Below are 19,974 nucleotides of genomic sequence, written 5' to 3' on the forward strand. Positions count from 1 at the left end.
ATCAGTAAGGTCTGGAAATACCATCCCTTTGTTAACTCTTGTTATTAAGACAATAAAAATAGTGATAAAGTTTGTTTTCTGGGTATTGATCTGTCTGAACTTCTTTGTAACTAAAAAGAAAATCATACCTGTAAGTGAAAAGCTGGTTGTATTCAGTTGCTGTGCTGGCCAGCTGTTGTTGTCGGGTAATAGGGAACCCTAAGCAAGACTGTTAACCTTGTATAGAAGTTAAGACACTATGCAAGAAACTTTGCAACATTCAAGCTGCATTTCCATATTGTCCAAATAATATTCATTTTGGTATTTCCTCATTGCCTAATACATAACCTCCTTCACTTTTGTGCATACTCTCTGTATGTGTGTGTGTGTTTGTGTGTGTCTGTTTATATGTATGTGTGTATATTTATGTGTCTGTATAGGAAGAGGTGCTTTTCAGATGTTAGCTGAAATATACTTAATCTGTGCATCTCTTTTTTTTTTTTTTTTTACTGAAAGCGATCCCATCAAATATGTTGATTGATGGAACCAAAATTTATTGAGGCCTTGCTGTTTGCTAGCATCATCATAGGTCCTAGGCGTGTGTGTTTTAGATTTTTGCAGCTCTGCCTGGGAAATGCTTCTTTTCTCTCAGGGAAGACAAACCAATAATTATAACACATTGTATTAACAGAATGATGTACAAGAGTGTTGAAAGCACAGGAGAAGAGCATGTAAATTATTCTCAGTGGTCATGAAAGTTTTCTGAAGAAGTATTTCTTTTTTTTTTTTTTTGAAACCGAGTCTCATGCTGTCTCCCAGGCTGGAGTGGAGTGGTGCCATCTTAGTTTACTGCATCCCCTGCCTCCCAGGTTCAAGAAATTCGCCTGCCTCAGCCTCCCAAGGAGCTGGGACTATAGGCATGCCCCACTGTGCCTGGCTTTTTTGTATTTTTAGTAGCAGTGAGGTTTCACCATGTTGGCTAGGCTGGTCTTGAACTCCTGACCTCAAGTGATCCACCTGCGTCGGCCTCCCATAGTGCTGGGATGACAGGCACAAGTGCCCGGCCTCAAAGAGGTATTTCTCACGCAAAGAAGACTAGAGGTCATTTTAGGTAGAGGAAACAGCATGGGTGTAAATATAGTGACTTGCTCAGGGAACTACAGGTAATTCAACCTCTGCCTCCCGGGTTCAAGTGATTCTCCTGCCTCAGCCTCCTGAGTAGCTGGGATTACAGGCATGCACCACCACACTCGGCTAGTTTTGTATTTTTAGTAGAGATGGGGTGTCTCCATGTTGATCAAGCTGGTCTCGAACTCCTGACCTCAGGTGGTTTGCTCGCCTTGGCCTCCCAAAGTGGTGGGATTACAGGCGTGAGCCACCTCACCCAGCCTAATTTCTGAATTTTCTAAGATTATTTTTTAAGAAGGAAGAAGCCCTAAAAATATAATGCACTGTGACCCTTAAAAGAAAGCAGCAGGAAGTAAAAGCAGACAATTTAATGCATATTAAATAAATATAACAAATAATATATGTTTCATGTATTTTCCTTAGTGGGAGAATAAAGGCTGGAACCAGATGGTGGAGAAAGACTCAAGGATAAAATTGAGAGGAAAAAACAAAGGATAGGAATGGAGAACAAAAGACAAGGGGAGGGGCCAGGTGCGGTGGCTCATGCCTGTAATCCCAGCACTTTGGGAGGCTAAGGCGGGTGGATCACCTGAGGTCAGGAGTTGGAGACTAGCCTGGCCAACATGGTGAAACCCCGTCTCTACTAAAGATACAAAACTTAGCTGGGCATGGTTGTGTGCACCTGTAATCCCAGCTACTTAGGAGGCTAAGGTAGGAGAATCACTTGAACCTCGGAGGCGGAGGTTACAGTGAGCCGAGATCGTGCCATTGCACTCCAGCCTGGGTGACAGAGTGAAACAGTCTCAGAAAAAACAAACAAAAAAAAAGATGGGGAGGGGAGAGCACACACCGGGTTGTGGGAGGTAGAGTTAGCAGATTTTCCAAGGATTTTTAAATGATATGTCCTTGATGTAGGTTTCCCTGCCATCCAGTGCTCTTTAGCTAGTGATCCCTGTAATCATTATTTACAGGTTTTGGATGTTTGTAGTTATTTTTAGAGACTATTCATGAATAATTGAAACAACTTATCATGGAAATTTTCCTCATAGATAAAGCAGGAACTACTAGAGAAATGCTACTTCTTGACCAGATAAAATCAGTCTTCACCCATATTTTAATTTATTACTATGAAGCTCATATATAAAGTTATAGTGAGTCATAATCTTTTGAAATTGAATTTTGGCCAAGTTTGATTTTTCAAAGAGAATTTTCTTTGTGGTGAGACTTTGATTGAAGATATTACTCTCCTTTTATTATCAAACTTTTAGGTCTTCTACTTCCATCTCTTGTCATCTCAAATTGCTATGGAGCAGAGATGGGAATCTAGCTGTTGGGGTTGCTGTTTATTCAGGGAAAAAATGGCTTGTGTTTCAACTACAGGCTGGTCTATAATTGCTTGGGTAAGATGATCATGGAATCTAATAACTAAACTTATGGCTTTTTTCCTGTATAGTACATTTCATTCTTCCCAGTATTTGCCTTTCCTTTTACCAAAATTAATGCATCAAAAGGATGGTGGATGATCTGATGAACATAATGTTCATTTAAAAAGTTGGGTTGACTGAACAATTTTTGGGAAAACGAACAAAAGTAAGGTAGATGAGCAATTTTAGAAAAAAGTAAAATCTTCCCTTGGATGCTTAAAAAATCCCCAATTTCTGTCTCCCACTTTCCTACCCTACCACTTTCTTTTTTTGCATGTATTTATTTTTACAGGCATGGGAGTTTTTAATGGGCATTCACTTCTCCTATCTTAGTTCTTCCTGCTTGCATCTCTTTTTCATTTTCATGTGTTTATTTTCCTGACATATACTAATCAAATTCCAAGTTCTAGTGCAGACTGAGACTATCTTACTGAGGCGGACATTGTGTCCATTTTAAGCCAGCCCAGCAGACCCTTCATTTTGGTCTAAGGCTGTGTTCTTGAAGGCTGTCCCATTGTATCCCCACTGGCAATAGGGATGGATGCGAAGGGTCGCTGAGGTTAGTAAGTGTTAGTAAGTGTCCCCTGCCAGCTCTTAGCTAATAGCCATTTAATGGTGAATCCATATCTGTTGTGAGCTGGAAGAGCTGCAGGGCACACGGTAAGGGCCAAATAAATGTTTGGATGAATTGAGAACTGAATGTGCAAAGAAATAAAGCTCATAACTGAAGTCATTAAGAAATGAAGCTGTTTAGGCAAGCACTTCTGTTCATAAGTCTAGCCAGTTAAGTGTGTGGATACAAGCTTGTGTCCCAATGTGTGTCCATTAGTGACTACTGAAGCCCTCAGGTGCTCTGGTGACTTCATATGCAAGCGTGGCCTGGCACGGACTGCCTGTGCTATGACTAATCAGGAGACTTTCCAGGGAAAAGGATGTCAGGCATGGGGATTCCACATTTAGCGTCACTTTTAGTATGTAATGACTTCCATATCCTAACTGTTTGAGGGATCCATTCTCATTAGGATTCATGCTTGAAATACACCCTTACAAAAGCTGAACTTTCTCACATTGACTAAGAACAAGATCATCTTTGACAGATTTTTGAATTGAATTGGCAAAGCAAAATACTCCTCAAGTCCAAGGGTTTCACTTGGCGCATGCTCTTTCGTTCCATTGTGTTTTAAACCAGGTTGCTATTATGTAGAGTATTTTAGCAGCCTTGATCTTGGAGACATCAAGACCATTATTCCTGTTGTTGCTGATTTAGTGTTACAGCTGCTTCCTCTTTATGTGATTTAATTTGAAGTTTCAGCCCACCAGGGGGCTATTGGTCCCCACCTATGCAGCTTGAAGAGCTGGCTGCTGTTTCTCCATGGATGTTATTTCCATTCCTATTCATAGCGATTTTTCCCCTTCTATATTCATCTAGCAACAGCAAGGCACTGTTCCAGGAACCCGCGCTCTCTACATAAGGCATAACATGGAACCATTTGGATGGAAAAATTATAAATTAAAATTATTCTGTTCATTTTAAAATATTCATATTGTGTTGCTCAAATGCCAGTAACTGGAAAATCATGGATAATGTCCTGTTTTTATAACCTCTTTCAGAATGTTTTAAAATCTGTTTATGTTGTTACTTAGCCATCTCTTTTCCTGGAGTGGATTTTCTGATAAGATTTTGTTAAAAAAAAAAGATTGTATGAGTCCAGTGTGTAATGGCAGATATAATATTAAAGATGATACCACTAATTTCAGTCCACTTTTTAAATAGAAAAAGATTTATTTCATCTACAGAGAATATTTATAAAATTATACGCCTCTAAAAATAGCCTGTGGACATGCCAGACTATTTCTTTGGAGGATAAAGCTTTTTATGAAATGATTAAGATTAAGCAAAGGTTTATTATTTCTGGAACTAGGTATTTAATTTAAACTATGAAAACCCATATATCCATAATACTACTAATTTTCAGATGCTAAAAATATCTTCAGCTTTTTAAATGTATTGAGCTTTTTATTTTTTAAAAAGCTTTTTAAGTGATCTTTTTTCTATGTATTCTGTTCTCAATGCTAAGTTATTGATTCTTTAATTTGGGGAAACTAAAATCTTATTTCTATCCTTGTATTTTCCATGTTGTGTGGGTGTGAGTGAGGATGTGTATGTCTTAGAAAGATAGGCAGGAAAAAGTGAAAATGTTTTTATATGGTTTAGTTTTTTGCTAAAGTAATTGTATTTCTTATGCTAAAGGAAATAATAGTGATTGGAAATCTTTATGCTGTTTTTTTTTTTTTTCTACCTCTTGGAACATATTAAGAGGAGCGAAGATCTTTATTTTATACTTTTTTATTCTGTAAGTTTTAAGTCCATACTCACATAAAAGCCATGTGTTTTATTTGTTGTTTCTCTTGGCTAGGAATATTTAAATGTATTTTTGAAACTCTTCTGTTCTGTCAACTAAAGATAATTTAAAATTATAATTTGAAGACACTTTCTAGAAACTTATACTTTAGTTCAGGCTAAAGTCTTCAGTTTGTGTGCCTATGTGTGTGTTGAGGTTCTGCAGAAGCAACAAACCACTTGAGCGAGAACGAATTTCACAGGCTCACTTCATTGTTTGTTTTAGCCTTGTTAATCATTTGGCCTTTTAAAATAGGCTGATCATTTCACTGAATATGGGTTCAGAAAAGTTCTGTGTGCCATGAAAGCCTAAATGGCTCTTGCTAACTCTGTTTTATTCATTTTAAATAACATGAGGGGCATCCCAAAGTATTTCCTCTGGACATTTGAAGCAGTATCATTGCAGGGTATGATATGTGAAGTCAGGATTCTTTATAACAATAATAACCACAAAATATATATATATACATTTTCCTAAAGTCTGATTTATGGAAAATAGAAAGCAAGCTGTCAGTAAACAGGTTTTCCAACACTCAGTTTAGGCAGCAACCAACTTTTTTGAATGCAGCAATAAAATGAATACTATTTTTGATTGAATAACGAAGACAGACTAGAATGGTTGCTATGAGAAAAATAGGTACCTAATAATTAATAATATGTGAGCTAAACCTTAACTACAGTTGGCATTTTTCCTTAGGTTGGTGCCATACTGATTAATGAGTTAACTGCTGATAGTACCTGTTCTGTGAAGTGACTTTCAGTTCCAGGGCTTAGAGTATTCAATAAAATAGGTATTCTCTGAGGTGGGACTGAGGCTTTAGTCTTGATCAAAGTGCTTTGGAGGAAGCACAGTTGAACTGATTGGCTGTGAATGTTAATCACTTCACAGGACACACTGATAATTTACAGCATTGTTGTAACTCTCTGGTGTTCGTAAAATGAACTTAATAACCCACTGGCACCATGGGATAAGCTGCTTTTTCTTTGCAATTGAATACCCAGACTGCCTGAATAATAGTGTTGAGAAATACTGCATTATAAAGAGTGAGCAGCTGTATGATGAAGGAAACAGCTCTGCCACAGATTTGTTAATTATCTCCTTTGATTCACAGAGGGTGTTTGTGAGATATGGTTGACCAGTGAAGACACGGGGGCTTACGGCAGAGATATTGGCACCAATCTCCCCACACTCCTGTGGAAACTGGTTGAAGTGATTCCTGAGGGAGCAATGCTGAGGCTTGGCATGACAAATCCGCCCTATATTTTAGAGCATCTGGAGGTAAGGAAAAGCACCCCATTTGCATGCTGACATAGACACTAACCAATCCAGACAGTGTGGCAGCCTCAGTATCATGGCATCAGCTTCATTTAAAACTCTTTCACAATTTTATTTATTTATTTATTTTTGTAGTCCCGCATTTCCAAGAACGAATTAAGACTTTCAGATCCCTTCTTTGGCAACCAACACTTTTTGCTTCCTCTTCATTAATTGACATTGCCCCATTTTTCAATACTTGCCACCTTGCCACAGTTCTTTGTTTCTTATTTGTAGTCCTTCTGTCTTCCAGCACATAAATTTGCCTCAGTTCCTCCATTTTGACCCCTTGTCTGATTCAGAACTGCTGATATGTTGCATTAATTTTGCAACCCACAGTCACTATTGTGTTACCCAAACTACTGTTCGCCATATCAGAAAGGGTACTGTACTTGAAGCTTGAGGATGAATTTTCAATTTCCTCCCTTCATCTGGAGATACATAGAGGTGAAGTTGAATCAGAGGGACACAGAACAAGAGACTCTTCCATTTGATTCGCTCATGCGGCATCTGTATTTCCATTGTAATGCCCATTCCTGAATACATGACATTTTCTTTCAGAGAGTTTCCTTCTTTATTTTTGATTTATCGACATAATGGTAATCACTGTGAACAAAGGTGGTTCTGTGATCCCTGACTTTTTTTTATACTCTTCCACAGATTGGGATGCTTACCCTTAAGTAGCTGTGTCAAACTAGGCAAATGGGCATATGTCCAGGTAACTGTGGTACCTGATGGCAAATGACACAGTAAATAGGAGCAAAGAATATGGACAGGGGATCCATGACTACTATTTGAGAAATAAAATAATTACTTTATACCCATAGTTATGGACATAAAATCTGATTAGTGCTATTGGAAAGTCATGTGTAAAGTATGAAAACAAATAACTTTTATTTTTTATCAAGTGTGTTCTTTGCAGTATGTTTGTGCAGAAAAATAACATCCCAAAAAGCTAAAACAGCCACTGTTGCTGAAATTTAATGCAAATGCTAATGGATAGCTAGCTAAACATTTAAAAGATTATTTCACTGATTTGATTTTAAGACTATACTTGTTGAGGTTTTTGTTGAACAACTTCCTTAATATCAACAACCTATTTCAGAAATTCTGAAAACAGAGTTAATAATTTGACTGCTAATTATAAATACATAATGAGGAAGTTTAGCAATTTTAATTTTTTTATTTACATTTTTCTAGCTAGCTCTTTCTAGTAAGGGTATATGATTTATATGTTAAGTTTAGTACTTTAGACAGTGTGGGATGATTATGATTTGCTAGTTAAAAATAAGTCGCAGGCATGTCAACTTTTACGTAACACTGACTCAACACTTGATAAAGCAAAGTGATTCTCTGTAAAAAATATATATATATGCTAAGAGCTGAGACAGTCTTGCTGTGTTTGCAGTAAATGTGAGGCGTACATCGTGAAGACCAGGAGATGCACTAGATGTGTAGTGGGTAGGAGGGGAAACAGGCTCCATCAATATAAGCTTTATGATAACAGCCACTTTTTTTGGATTGGAAAAGATCTGATCAGGGATCCAGGGACCCACAATAGATAGAGTCGGATAAGTTCAAGTAGGAATAAGCACAAGGATAAAAAATCCTGTGTTGGCTCCGAGGTAACTAACCAAATACTCCTTGGAATAAATTCAGCATTTTAATTGATTGTAAGATTGCCGCAGCCAATACTGTGTGTGTAGCAAATCCTAGTGCTCAGCACCTGAAGTAGTGCCAGACTTGTTGACCTCTGAATAGATGCTCCAGAAGAGCTTCTAAAAATCAACAAAAGATCTGAAATATAACTTTGTACTTTCCCTGGAAAACACCAGATGTTTAGTTCATAGATCGCAGTTGGAGTGATAACAGGTTCTGATTGTCATGACATTATATTTTTAAAATCCTTTGAAGTATGTATCATGTTGGCCTTTCCTCCTACATTGTCATCTTGAGGCAATGCTCTTGTTATATCTGTCTGTGGATCTATCCCACCCAGTGATGGCTCAATACATGAGTGAATACGAGAATGAATACAGGAAGAGCTGGCCAGGCTCAGTGGGTCACACCTGTAATCCTAGCACTTTGGGAGGCCAAGGCAGGCGGATCACTTGAGATCAGGAGTTTAGACCAGCCTAGCCAACATGGTAAAACCCCATCTCTACTAAAAACACAAAAATTAGCCAGCGGGGTGATGGGTACCTGTAATCCTAGCTACTCTGGAGGCTGAGGCAGGAGAATCACTTGAGCCCAGGAGGCAGAGTTTACAGGGAGCCAAGATTGTGCCACTGTACTCCAGCCAGGGTGACAAAGCGAGATTATCTCAAAAAAAAAAAAAAAAAAAAAAAAGAAGAGCCTTCTTCATAAAATATAGAGTCCCACACTGTAGTCTTGAACTTTGAAATCCTAACCTCTGGCCAGAAGAGGCAGCAAAAGATGATGAAGTAAATGAGCTTCAAGGGTGAGAATTGTTCCCCATAGAAAGCCACCCACTACTATGCACTTTATGTGCAGGAGGTAATCCAGGCTACGATACCACACCCAGGGAGAAAGCCATCCAAAAGAAATAGAACAAAAGGAAACAAAGATATGCAAGAATCAAAGGTCTACACCATCTCAGAGTAAGAGCTTTTAAACTCTTCCTTTGTTTCCTGGACCAGACCTTCACACCTTGCTGTTTCTTCTCATCCTCCTCTCCATGACAGAGCCCACAACACTCAGGATTCCACAAACACATTGTTATGTAACAGAAAAGGTGACTGAGTCCCAGAAGGTTTACATGGCTTCCCAGTGTCAAAAAGGGCAGTAGGGAAGGGTGCCCAAATCTGGTGTTCCTCAGTCCTGTGCACAGCAAAACCTTGTAAATGTCCATATTCCTCTCACTAGGCTTAGACCACTCTACAGAAATTACATGACTTATCTCAAGGGTGCCGAACAGAGTTCACCAGTAAGAAAAAAACAGAAGATGAAAACAGAAAAAATAACAGCAAATGAAGGTGGTGATTTTTTAAACTATAGGGATTGAAGGAATCTACTCTTCAAATAACTACCCTGATGCTTCAAATAACTACCCTGATACCCTTCAGGGCAGGGATTTCTTGAGAATTTTATTGGTAAGACTCAGCCTTCTTGTGTTTTTGGAAGATGCTTCACACAACAGACTTTAATTAGAGAGCACTTGGCTGGTCTGTTTTCCCTCCTCTTCATTCTGTTCACTTCTTATTCACCTGACTGTCAGATTTTTTAAAAACCTTTTTTAACCAACTTAAAAAAAAAAAAAGAACAGTTTAAAGGGAAAGTTATATAAAGGAAAGCATCAAAGTTTTTATCATTATTTAAAAGTATGCTGTGGAAAGATACATCTGTTGAGAACACATTTTATTCAGTCTGCATAGAAATAGAGGATGCATATTACACTTAACACAGGATCACTTTGAAGGTTTCTTCAAGAGTCTAGCATTGTGTGTGGCACTTTATATAGTAAATATTGAATACATGTGTACTGAATAAAAGGAAGGGAAGGAGAACTTTTTATCACTAATAGGCAGACACGTAGTGAAGTATGTGTTTGGGACATCTGCCAACCTTATTTTTAGTATCACTGCCCTTAAAAAACAATATAGGATTCATTTAAATTATGATATAACTGACAAAAGATATCTCAAACATATATATTGTGACAAAGACACCCTGGAATTGAAGAAATATACCTATGAGGTTATACAATGCTATAGTAAACTTGCATATGATAATAGAATCAATAGTTAAAACAATCAACATGCTTTATGTCACCTTAAAGTCCCTATTGCCTAAAGGATAAGAATAAGTCCTTTAGGACATTCAGAGTACTACTTTTTTTCTATTACATTCTTATTCTTTTATCCCTTGAGGAGTACTCTAATGATACCTCCTATATATCTTTTTTTTTCTTTTTTTACCATTTCATACTTCTGAAATTTTTACATTACCGTTTTCTCATGCTATACTTACCATATGATGACAGTTGGTAGTGATGTGTTAATCAGACATACTAATATTTGCTACTACATGTGCTGGCTTATATATTGCCCCTGTAGTGGCAAATAAGATGTATTTTCCCTGTGTTTGCTTTCCTATTGATACTGCTAATGTAATAACCTTTGCATTCCTCTTTAATGATCTCTGACCTTATAGAAAGTGAAGTGGTTTATGAATTTGATTACTCTTAAAACTACATTTCTTAGTTTTGTCCTCCTAGTGATAGGTAGCCTCCAGCTAAAGTATTAACTCAGACTAAAAATAATACATGTGAACCCAACAAGTTGCCATGAGACCAGTAATAGTGGTACAATGGCTGCTGCTAATGAGGCACCTGAAATCACTCCTAACTGATAAAATCAGTACAATTTATCAAGTGCTTCTTGTTTGCAGGAAACTGAGTGTTTTACATGTGTGATCTCTTTTTCTTCTTACAACAGGCTAGCTCTATAGATATTATTATCCTCAATTTTCTTTTGCCCACTTTTTTGAGATGGGATTTCACTTTCACCACTGTGCCTGGCTATTATTTTTGTTTCGTTAATTGAGAAGCCATGGGTTAGAAAGGTTAAATAACTGGCTAAACAACATAGCCAGTTAGCCGCTGAACTGGTTTCTAATGTATTCTAATTTGCAAATGCTTTCTACTCTATTCTTCTTCAAGGAAGCCTTCCCAAACTCTTCCCACATAATTTCTGTGCTTCATAGTACCTCTGTTCAACAGATCTCTGTCTCTTTGGGCACTCATCATGGTGCATCATGATTACTTATTTATGTACAAATCCAACATGACTTTTATCGTAAGGGAGATGTTGTCTTGTCCATCTTTGTATATCAGTGCCTGTGATAACACACACTTCATACACTTGATAAATATATATTGAATGATATGATCTTCAAAGCTTGGCTTATTAACTGTTCCTTGGCTTCATGCCTCATGTATTGAAGTACCGTCATATCTGCTGAATATCCAGTTTCAGAAGAGTTTGGGAATGGTTGTCATATGTGTTTCTCATGAGTCACGCGTCTGTGAAGATGTACTGGACAGTTAGGGATTCATCTAAGGGATGTGTTGTGTTTTATTTGCCCAGCTAAAATGCCATAGTGATAGATAGTATCTTTAGGACTGTCTAGAACAAATGAGCTTATTGTATGATTATTGAATTTGTAGATAATCTAGGCTCTTCTTTCTTCTCTTCCTGCCTCTTAACTTTCACTGCTTTTTAAAATCACTAGAGAGGAGAAATTAAAATCAGACAGTTTGTCTTGGTTTTAGTTTCATGGATTGGCTGACAGGGAAAAGATGTTAAAGCTCTTAGGCAGTAAGGAAAATAGGAAGTATCTGGATTTTATGTATTTAAGACATATGCATATGTATGTTCATTGCAGCACTATGCACCATAGCAAAGACATGGAATCAACTTAAATGCCCATCCACAGTAGACTGGATAAAGAAAGTGTGGCACATAAACACCATGGAATACTATGCAGCCATAAAAAAGAACAAGATCATGTCCTTTGCAGGAACATAGATGGAACTAGAGGCCATTATCCTTAGCAAACTAATGCAGGAACAGAAAACCAAACACCACATGTTCTCACTTACAACTGGGAGCTAAACAATGAGAACACATTGACAGATAGAGGGGAACAACAGGCACTGGACCTACTTGACGGATGTCGGGGGGAAGTGGCAGAGGTTCAGAAAAAAAAAAAATGTCAGGTACTAGGCTTAGTACCTGGATGACTAAATAATCTGTATGCCAAATCCCCAAGTCACAAGTTTACCTATATAACAAACCTGCACATGTACCACTGCACCTAAAATAAAAGTTGAAATGTTTACTTTAAAAAATTATCCTGGTCCTCCCTCTGTCATGAATAGTTTAAAGTAACTTATCTCCCTTTAAGAGACTTGCGTGTCTCAAAATTGTATGAAAATTTTAGTGCATTGCTTACAGCCTGCACCAGAGAGGGCAAACTGATTAATCTAGGTTGCAAGTGCTTCTTAATAAGGACTATTTCTATATTCAAATTACAATAAAACAAATTATATATTTTTAAACATATTATTTTGTAAAATATTGCCAAAAAACATTGACACTAACATTCACGTTGATATTGTGCTACCTTTTATTTAGCTTGAATTAAAATATGTAGTATTGCTCAAGATTTACATTTAGTATATTTATGGTACATGTCATCATAAGGTTAATTGCAAATAGTGATATTTTAAATATCCCATCTGTTTTTGGTTTGGAAATCTTTTAATCACTGTAACAAATCAGCTTCCTGCTACCTTGGATTTTTGTATGTTTACTTCTACTTCAGTGACCTTATATTCTAACCTAATTCTGTATTTAGTGAAATAAATTCATCTGGTGAAAGACAGTAGATACCTGTCAAGGACTTTTGTTGCATGATAATTTATGAACATTAATAATATGTTTGCCTTTGCCGAGTTTTAGAAAATACCTCATAGTTTCAAAATAATAGCAAACTCAGTACATGCTGCGCTTATGTTTCATCAAAGCAATACAGATTTTCCAGACTGAATTCAGCACTTCAGGCTGTGTCTTTAAACATTTCTTTTCCTTAGGGTTTATACTTTCTGGAATAATAGAATAATATGTAAATATATTCTCTACTGTTGTATACAAAATATTTTTTCCCTTTTGATGAATAAAAAGACATGCTAGATTACTTGTTTTCAGCAAGGAAATGGAAAGGAAAGATCTTTTATTTCAACCATCCACCTATAGCTTTTGAGACATGTCAGTATGTGGTTTGATCTAACTGTTGGCAACGGTTGGCACTGTTTTTTGCCATCTATAATCATCAGTGCTCCGTTTGATTCTTATCCTGGCACTTGCGAATAAATTTTAAGAGGTCAGTGGAACATCTAAAACTAAAACAGAAGTTTATGTCTTTCCGAATATTAAAGAGAGAAAACTTTTATCAGATATTAAAAGGGCTCATACACATTTTTTTAAGTTTATCAGGCTTCATTGGGAGCCTAATTCTGAGAGCAGGGAACAGCCTCTCTGAAAGGGAAGAGGTGGATGAAAGGAACGTCCTTTCTTACCTGCCATCTAATACTGATAAAAGATGAAATTGAAATGCTACTTCCTGTCAGCAAGATTATAGGCTCTACCCAACATTCTAACTCTTCAACTTCTCTGAGTAATCTGGGTTTGAGCATCAGGAAGCTTTAGTCAGGCCTTTCCACTTAAAACAAACACCAAACAAACAAAAACCAACTGGCATCTCTGCCCATACCTGAGTCTCAGCTTCTTTGTTCTGTGATACTACTCACTTGTTCCCTTGTCCAGGCCTCAGCCCCTAATTCCAGCCCTGCCCAAGAGGCCAAAGCTTTTCTTGATCTCAGCTACTCCTGAGAAAAATTTACCAAGCTTGTTGCTTCCTACTACTGAGTCTTTGTTTGTAATGTTAAATCTGGGTGAGTAAGGCTCATGATTGTATATAGACTGAAGGACCCCAAAATAAATGAACTTGTAAATAGACTTTGTTTCAGAACAGATTGCACTTTGTTGCTGCTGAATGTTATTTTATCCTTATTGTGCCAGGTATATTTTCTAGGGAAAATGAGCTATTTTGTGGGTAAATGTTTCTTATGTTGAAAATATTGGGTACCTCTGTCTTCCTGAGGAACACAAGAACATGCCTGGATCATACTTAAAAATTCTGCTTATATGGCCATCAATAATTTATACAGAGATCTATCTTATGTGCTTCTCTGTTATTCTCAGTTCCAGTGTCTATATTATGAGAAAGCAGGCATGAGAGAATAAACCTAGTGTGAGAATATAAACAGCCAAATCCTTTATGTTTGTCTTGAAATGCTTTAATCCACATTGTGGTATAATCCCCCTTCTGAATTCCCAAACTTAGACAAATTTACAAGAATAAAACAACCCGTTAAAAACTGGGCAAAAAACATGAACAGAAACTTTTCAAAAGATGACATACTTGTGGCCAACAATCATATGAAAAAAAAAAAAACAAAACTCAACATCACTGATCATTAGAGAAATGCAAATCAAAACCACAACGAAATGCCATCTCACACCAGTCAGAATGACTGTTATTAAAAAGTCAAAAAATAACAGATGGTGGTGAGGGTATGGATAAAAAGGAATGCTTATACACTGTGGATAGGAGTGTAAATTAGTTCAACCATTGTGGAAGACTTTGTGGAGATTTCTCAAAGATCTAAAGACAGAAATACCATTCGTCCTAGCAATCCCATTACTGGGCACATACCCAAAGGAATAGAAATCATTCTGTTATAAAGTCACATGCATGGGTATGTTCATAGGAGCACTATTCACAATAGCAGAGAGATGGAATCAACCTAAATGCCCATCAATGATAGACTAGATCAAGAAATGTGGTACATAGACTATGCAACCATGAAACAAAAAAAAAAACCAAAGTCATGTCCGTTGCAGGGACATGGATGGAGCTGGAAGCCATTATCCTCAGCCAACTAACACAGGAACAGAAGACCAAATATCACATGTTTTTGCTTATAAGTGGGAGCTGAATGATGAGAACACGTGGACACATGGCGGGGAACAACACACCCTGGGGCCTGTCACTGGGGGCATGGCAGGGTGGGTGGGAGGAGGGAGAGCATCAGGAAGAATAGCTAATGCATGCTGGGTAATGAAATAATCTGTACAACAAGCCCTCATGATACAAGTTTACCTATGTCTCAGGGGTACACGTGTACCCCTGAACTTAAACAGAAGTTAAAAACAAAACAACCAAGCTTCTGAACTTCTCAGCCACTGTCATCATTTTTTACCCTCTTGTCATTGATCCAAATTATTGAATATTGTTTATAAAATGCAGTGACTCATAGATATTCGTTCCCGAAAGAGACGATTAATTTTCCTGAGAGGAAAAGAACATAGAGATACAATGGTTGTCAAGATGATGAGTGAAAAGGCCTTAGCAAATCCTTTATGAAGAAACTGATGTTTGGCCAGGTGCAGTGCCTCACACCTATAATCCCAGCTATTTGGGAGGCCAAGACAGGAGGATTGCTTGAGGTTAGGAGTTTGAGACCAGCCTGTGCAATACAGTGAGATCCATCTCTACAAAAAGTGTTTTTAAATTAGCTGGGTATGGTGGCACACGTCTGTAGTCCCAGCTACTCAGGAGGCTGAGGCAGGATCATCACTCGGACCCAGGAGTTCAAGACAGTGGTGAGCTATGATCATACAACTGCACCATGGCCTGAGCATTGAGACCCTGTATCAAGAGAAGCGAAGAGGAGGGCAGGGGAGGGGAGCTGTAGTGAGCTATGATTGGAGAGGAGAGGAGAGGAGAGGAGAAGAGCTATAGTGAGCTATGATCATATAACTGCACTCTGGTCTGAGCATTGAGACCCTGTATCTAGAGAAGGGAGACGGAGAGGGACAGAGGGAGGGGGAGGGAGAGGGAGGTATTATAATCATAGTTGAATATCTGTCCTGGGTCATGTCTCTTTGTGTGTATATTTTTTGAGGAAAAATACTCTTTTAAAATAAATACAAAGATCTCTCTCACTCTAACATACTTGAAAAACATAAAAATTTACATATTTCAACTATGACACACATCTATTCCTACTTCATCTTTTAGTATTCTAGTGTACACTTCTGTTTATATAGGAGAGCATTAGATATGTATATGGTTTAATTTACATCTTAAAAGGCATTTCACATTGCCAGTCCCCTGAATCCTTAATTTCACCCAGAGTAGCTGAGAAGGCTTTCATGTCACCTGTCAAAATTAGTGTAGTTCAAACTCCATAATACACCAGCTGTGGGCTTTATCTTCCTCATTAATTTAGGAAGTCAGTTATGCTCAAAGCATTGAGAAAAGCTGCCTTTGACATTCCTTCACAAGCACAGAGAATGGCTAGCACATAAGGCAATCCACGTAGTTTCCTTTACACTTTTCTATTCTACGATCCTCTCTGTATTGACTTCTTTGCTCTAATAGCCTATGAAAGGCTTCCTTAGGCACTTGCTAATTCAGCACTTAGTAAAATGAAATCGTCATATTTTATATCAGGTAGCTAATGGAATTTTCAGGTGATTCATGATCTAGAACAGAAAGGTGCGTAATGAAGTTAATGGTTCATAGAATAGTTGAGGGACATTCTGCATATTTGTCAGAAAGCAAAGTCCATCTCCTTCATCTGCTTCTGTTTATTTCTGAGATACTAAATTGTTGCTTTTAGGTCTGATATATATATATATATCTGTTCTCTGCATCTTCCTGACCCTACCACAGAAACGCTCCACTTGAAAATGTTAAGCTTTCAAAATTTAAGTTCAGAAATTCTTTACTCTCATTTAACAGTAAATAATGATTATGTTCTAAGTTGTAAACATAAGGGTTATTATTATTATACACTGCTGCTCAGAACTCCTTTATTTGCATGTGTTGTATCAGAACTATTGAATATTAAACATGGGCACAATCCATGTTTAATAAATCACTTTTAGGATCAGAGGATGCTGCATGTAGGCCAGAGAAAATCAAACTGATTATTTAGCATAATCCTGAAAGATCCCCAATTGTTCATTAGTTTGAGGGGGGAAAATGGTTTCTTTTTATAGCATGTATTATTGTGTGTTTTTAAAAACTGCTACAGAAAGTTTACTGTCACTATAACATTGACTAGAGAAAATACTGCCATTAAGTCTGTTTCTAATATATGGTCATAAAGAAGTGGTCTTCATAGTTTAATGTTAAAATATTTTCAAAAGCATACCCTGTATCAGCTTTTATTTTGCAATGTCATATGGCATATCAGCCTACCTTCTGATTGGCTGAAATTTCAGATATTAAGCTTTTAGTTAAGTGGCTCCTACATTTTCAGCCTTTATTTTTCCTACCTCAACAGACTCTTGTTATTTTTTGTTGTTGTTTCTGTGTTCTTCCATTATTGCCTTTGTATTGGTTTAGCTGTTGTAACAAAGTAGCACAAACTGAGTATTTTGGGAACTCTGAGAGAGAATCTGTTCTGTTCTTGTCCCCCGGCTTCTAGTGGTTAGTTTCTCTGTCTCTGTTTCCAAATGTCCTTCTCTTATACACCAGTCACTGAATTAGGGTTCACCTTAATTCATTATGACCTTAACTTGATTATATCTATTAAGACCCTATTTCCAAGTAGTGTCACATTCACACCTGTGGGGCGTTAGGACTTACATTTACATCTTTGTAGGGGACACAGTTCAACTCATAACAGCCTCCTTTTGTAGTAAATAGAAATTCTTTTTTTTTTTTTTTTTTTTTTTGAGACGGAGTCTTGCTCTGTCGCCCAGGCTGGAGTACAGTGGCGCGATCTCGGCTTGCTGCAAGCTCTGCCTCCTGGGTTCATGCCATTCTCCTGCCTCAGCCTCCTGAGTAGCTGGGACTACGGGCGCCCGCCACCATGCCCGGCTAATTTTTTTTTTTTTTTTGTATTTTTAGTAAAGATGGGGTTTCACCACGTTAGCCAGGATGGTCTCAATCTCCTGACCTCATGATCCACCCGTCTCTCAAAGTGCTGGGATTACAGGCGTGAGCCACCGCACCCGGCCAGAAATTTTTTAGTATGACATTTTAATTCCTTTGTTGTTTCTTTTACTATATATTTTTAAGTCATTATTATAGTGGTTACCATAAGGATTGCAATTAATATTCTAATTTATAACAATCGAATTTAGATCAATATTAACTTAATTATAATAACATACGAAAACTTTGCTCCTATGTAGTTCCCTTCCCTCCCTACTTCTTTTTGTTGTTACTGTCATAAACATTACATATTTATACAATGTATGCTCAGTAGCACAGATTTATAATTAGCACTTTGTGCAGTTGTCTTTTAAATCAAATAATATAAAAACAAGAGTTACAAACAAAAACCACAATTATACTGTCTTTTATGTTTACATATGCAGTTACATTTACTGCTACTGTTTATTTCTTCCTGTGGATTGGAGAGTCCTTTCATTTCAGCCTGAAGGGTTCCATTTAGCATTTCTTGAAAGGCAGATTTGCTAACAACTAATTCCTCTTGGTTTTCTTTTATCTGGGAATGACTTAATTTCTTCTTCATTTTTGAAGAGCAGCTTCTCTGGATATAGAATTCCTGGTTGGCAGTCTTTTCTTTCAGCGTTTTATATCATCTCACTTCCCTCTCTTCCATACGGTTTCTTTGGAGAAACCCAATGTTAATCTTACTGAGGATCTGTTATCTATAAGTTGCTGATCTCTTGCTGCTGTCAGGATTCTTTTTTTCTCTTTGACTTTCAACTGTTTGATTATGATGTGTCTAAGTGTAGATCTCTTTGAGTCTATCCTACTTGAAGTTTGTAGAGTTTTTAGGATGTGTTGATTAATGTTCTTTTTTGTTCTGGTGTTTTTTGGGTTTCTTTGACAGGGTCTCACTCTGTCACTCAGGCTAGAGTGCAGTGGGCAGTCACGGCTCACTGCAGCCTTGACTTCCTGGGCTTAAGCACTTCTCTCATGTCAGCATCACAAGCAGCTGGGGCTACAGGCCTGTGCCACAATACCCAGCTAGTTTTTGTATTTTTTATAGAGACAGAGTCTCACTATGTTTTCCAGGTTGGTCTTGAACACCTGGGCTCAAGTGATCCTCCCGCCTTGGCCTCCCAAAGTGCTGGGATTACAGGTGTGAGCCACTGCACCCAGCCAATTAGTGCTATTTTTCAAATTAGAGAGGTTTTGGCCACTATTTGTTCAAATATTCTTTCTGCTCCTTTCTTTCCTCTCCTAGAACTCCCATTATGTGTTTTTTGCTGTCTTGATGGTATCTAAGACTCTATTAATTTTTTCTTTCTGTTCCCCAGATCGAGTCATCTAAATTGACCTGTCTTCAAGTTTGCTGATTGTTTCTTCTGCTTGTTCAGATCTCTTGCAGAGCCCTTCTAGTAATTTTTAAATTTTAGTTCTTATACATTCTATATCAGAATTTCTATATGGTTCTTTTTTTATTATTTCTGTCTCATTATTGGTACTCAATTTGGTGAAACATCATTCTGTTGATTTTCCTTAATTCTTGAGACATGGTTTTCTTTAGTTTTTTGATCGTATTTAAAATGCTGATTTAAAGTCTTTGTCCAGTAAAGTCTAATATCTGGGCTTTCTCAGGGACAGTTTCTCTTGTCTCCTTTTTTCCTGTGCACAAACCATATTTTCTTGTTTGGAGAGTTTTCTTATGATTTATAATTTTTGTTGTTGAAAACTGGACATTTGAAATAATACAATGTGGCAGCTCTGGAAATCAGATTCTTCTCACTCCCTACAGTTTATTGTTGTTATTTGGTGACTTTACTGAAGTATAGTTCAGACCTTTGAACAATGCAGGGCTTAGGGGTACCCCCTCAGTGCAGTCAGAAATCCATGTATGACTTTTGACTCCTCCAAAACTTAACTACTAATAGCCTACTGTTGACTGGAAGCTTTACCAATAATAACATAAACAATCAATTAATACACATTTTATGTGTTATATGTATTATATACTATATTCTTACAGCCAAGTAAGCTAGAGAAAAGAAAATGTTATTAAGAAAATAATAAGACAAGAAAATATATTTACTATTCATTAAGTGGAAGTGGATCATCATAAAGGTCATCATCCTCATCATCTTCACGTTGAATAGGCTGAGGAGGAGGAA

At 37.4% G+C, this 19,974-nt stretch overlaps 1 protein-coding gene across 3 annotated transcripts in view; it reads left to right on the top strand.

Annotated features, from left to right (window-relative positions):
* The window catches only part of CDKAL1 (CDK5 regulatory subunit associated protein 1 like 1), a 701,952-nt gene that overhangs the window by 418,019 nt on the left and 263,959 nt on the right, over positions 1–19,974 (top strand). For all 3 annotated transcript variants that reach the window (XM_031667632.1, XM_031667633.1, XM_021936624.2), the window contains exon 10: positions 6,045–6,211. In XM_031667632.1, coding sequence (XP_031523492.1) covers positions 6,045–6,211 — 167 coding nt within the window. The remainder of the gene's footprint in view (positions 1–6,044; positions 6,212–19,974) is intronic.

Source organism: Papio anubis, chromosome 6, assembly GCF_008728515.1.
Source record: "Papio anubis isolate 15944 chromosome 6, Panubis1.0, whole genome shotgun sequence".
Classification (NCBI taxonomy): domain Eukaryota; kingdom Metazoa; phylum Chordata; class Mammalia; order Primates; family Cercopithecidae; genus Papio; species Papio anubis.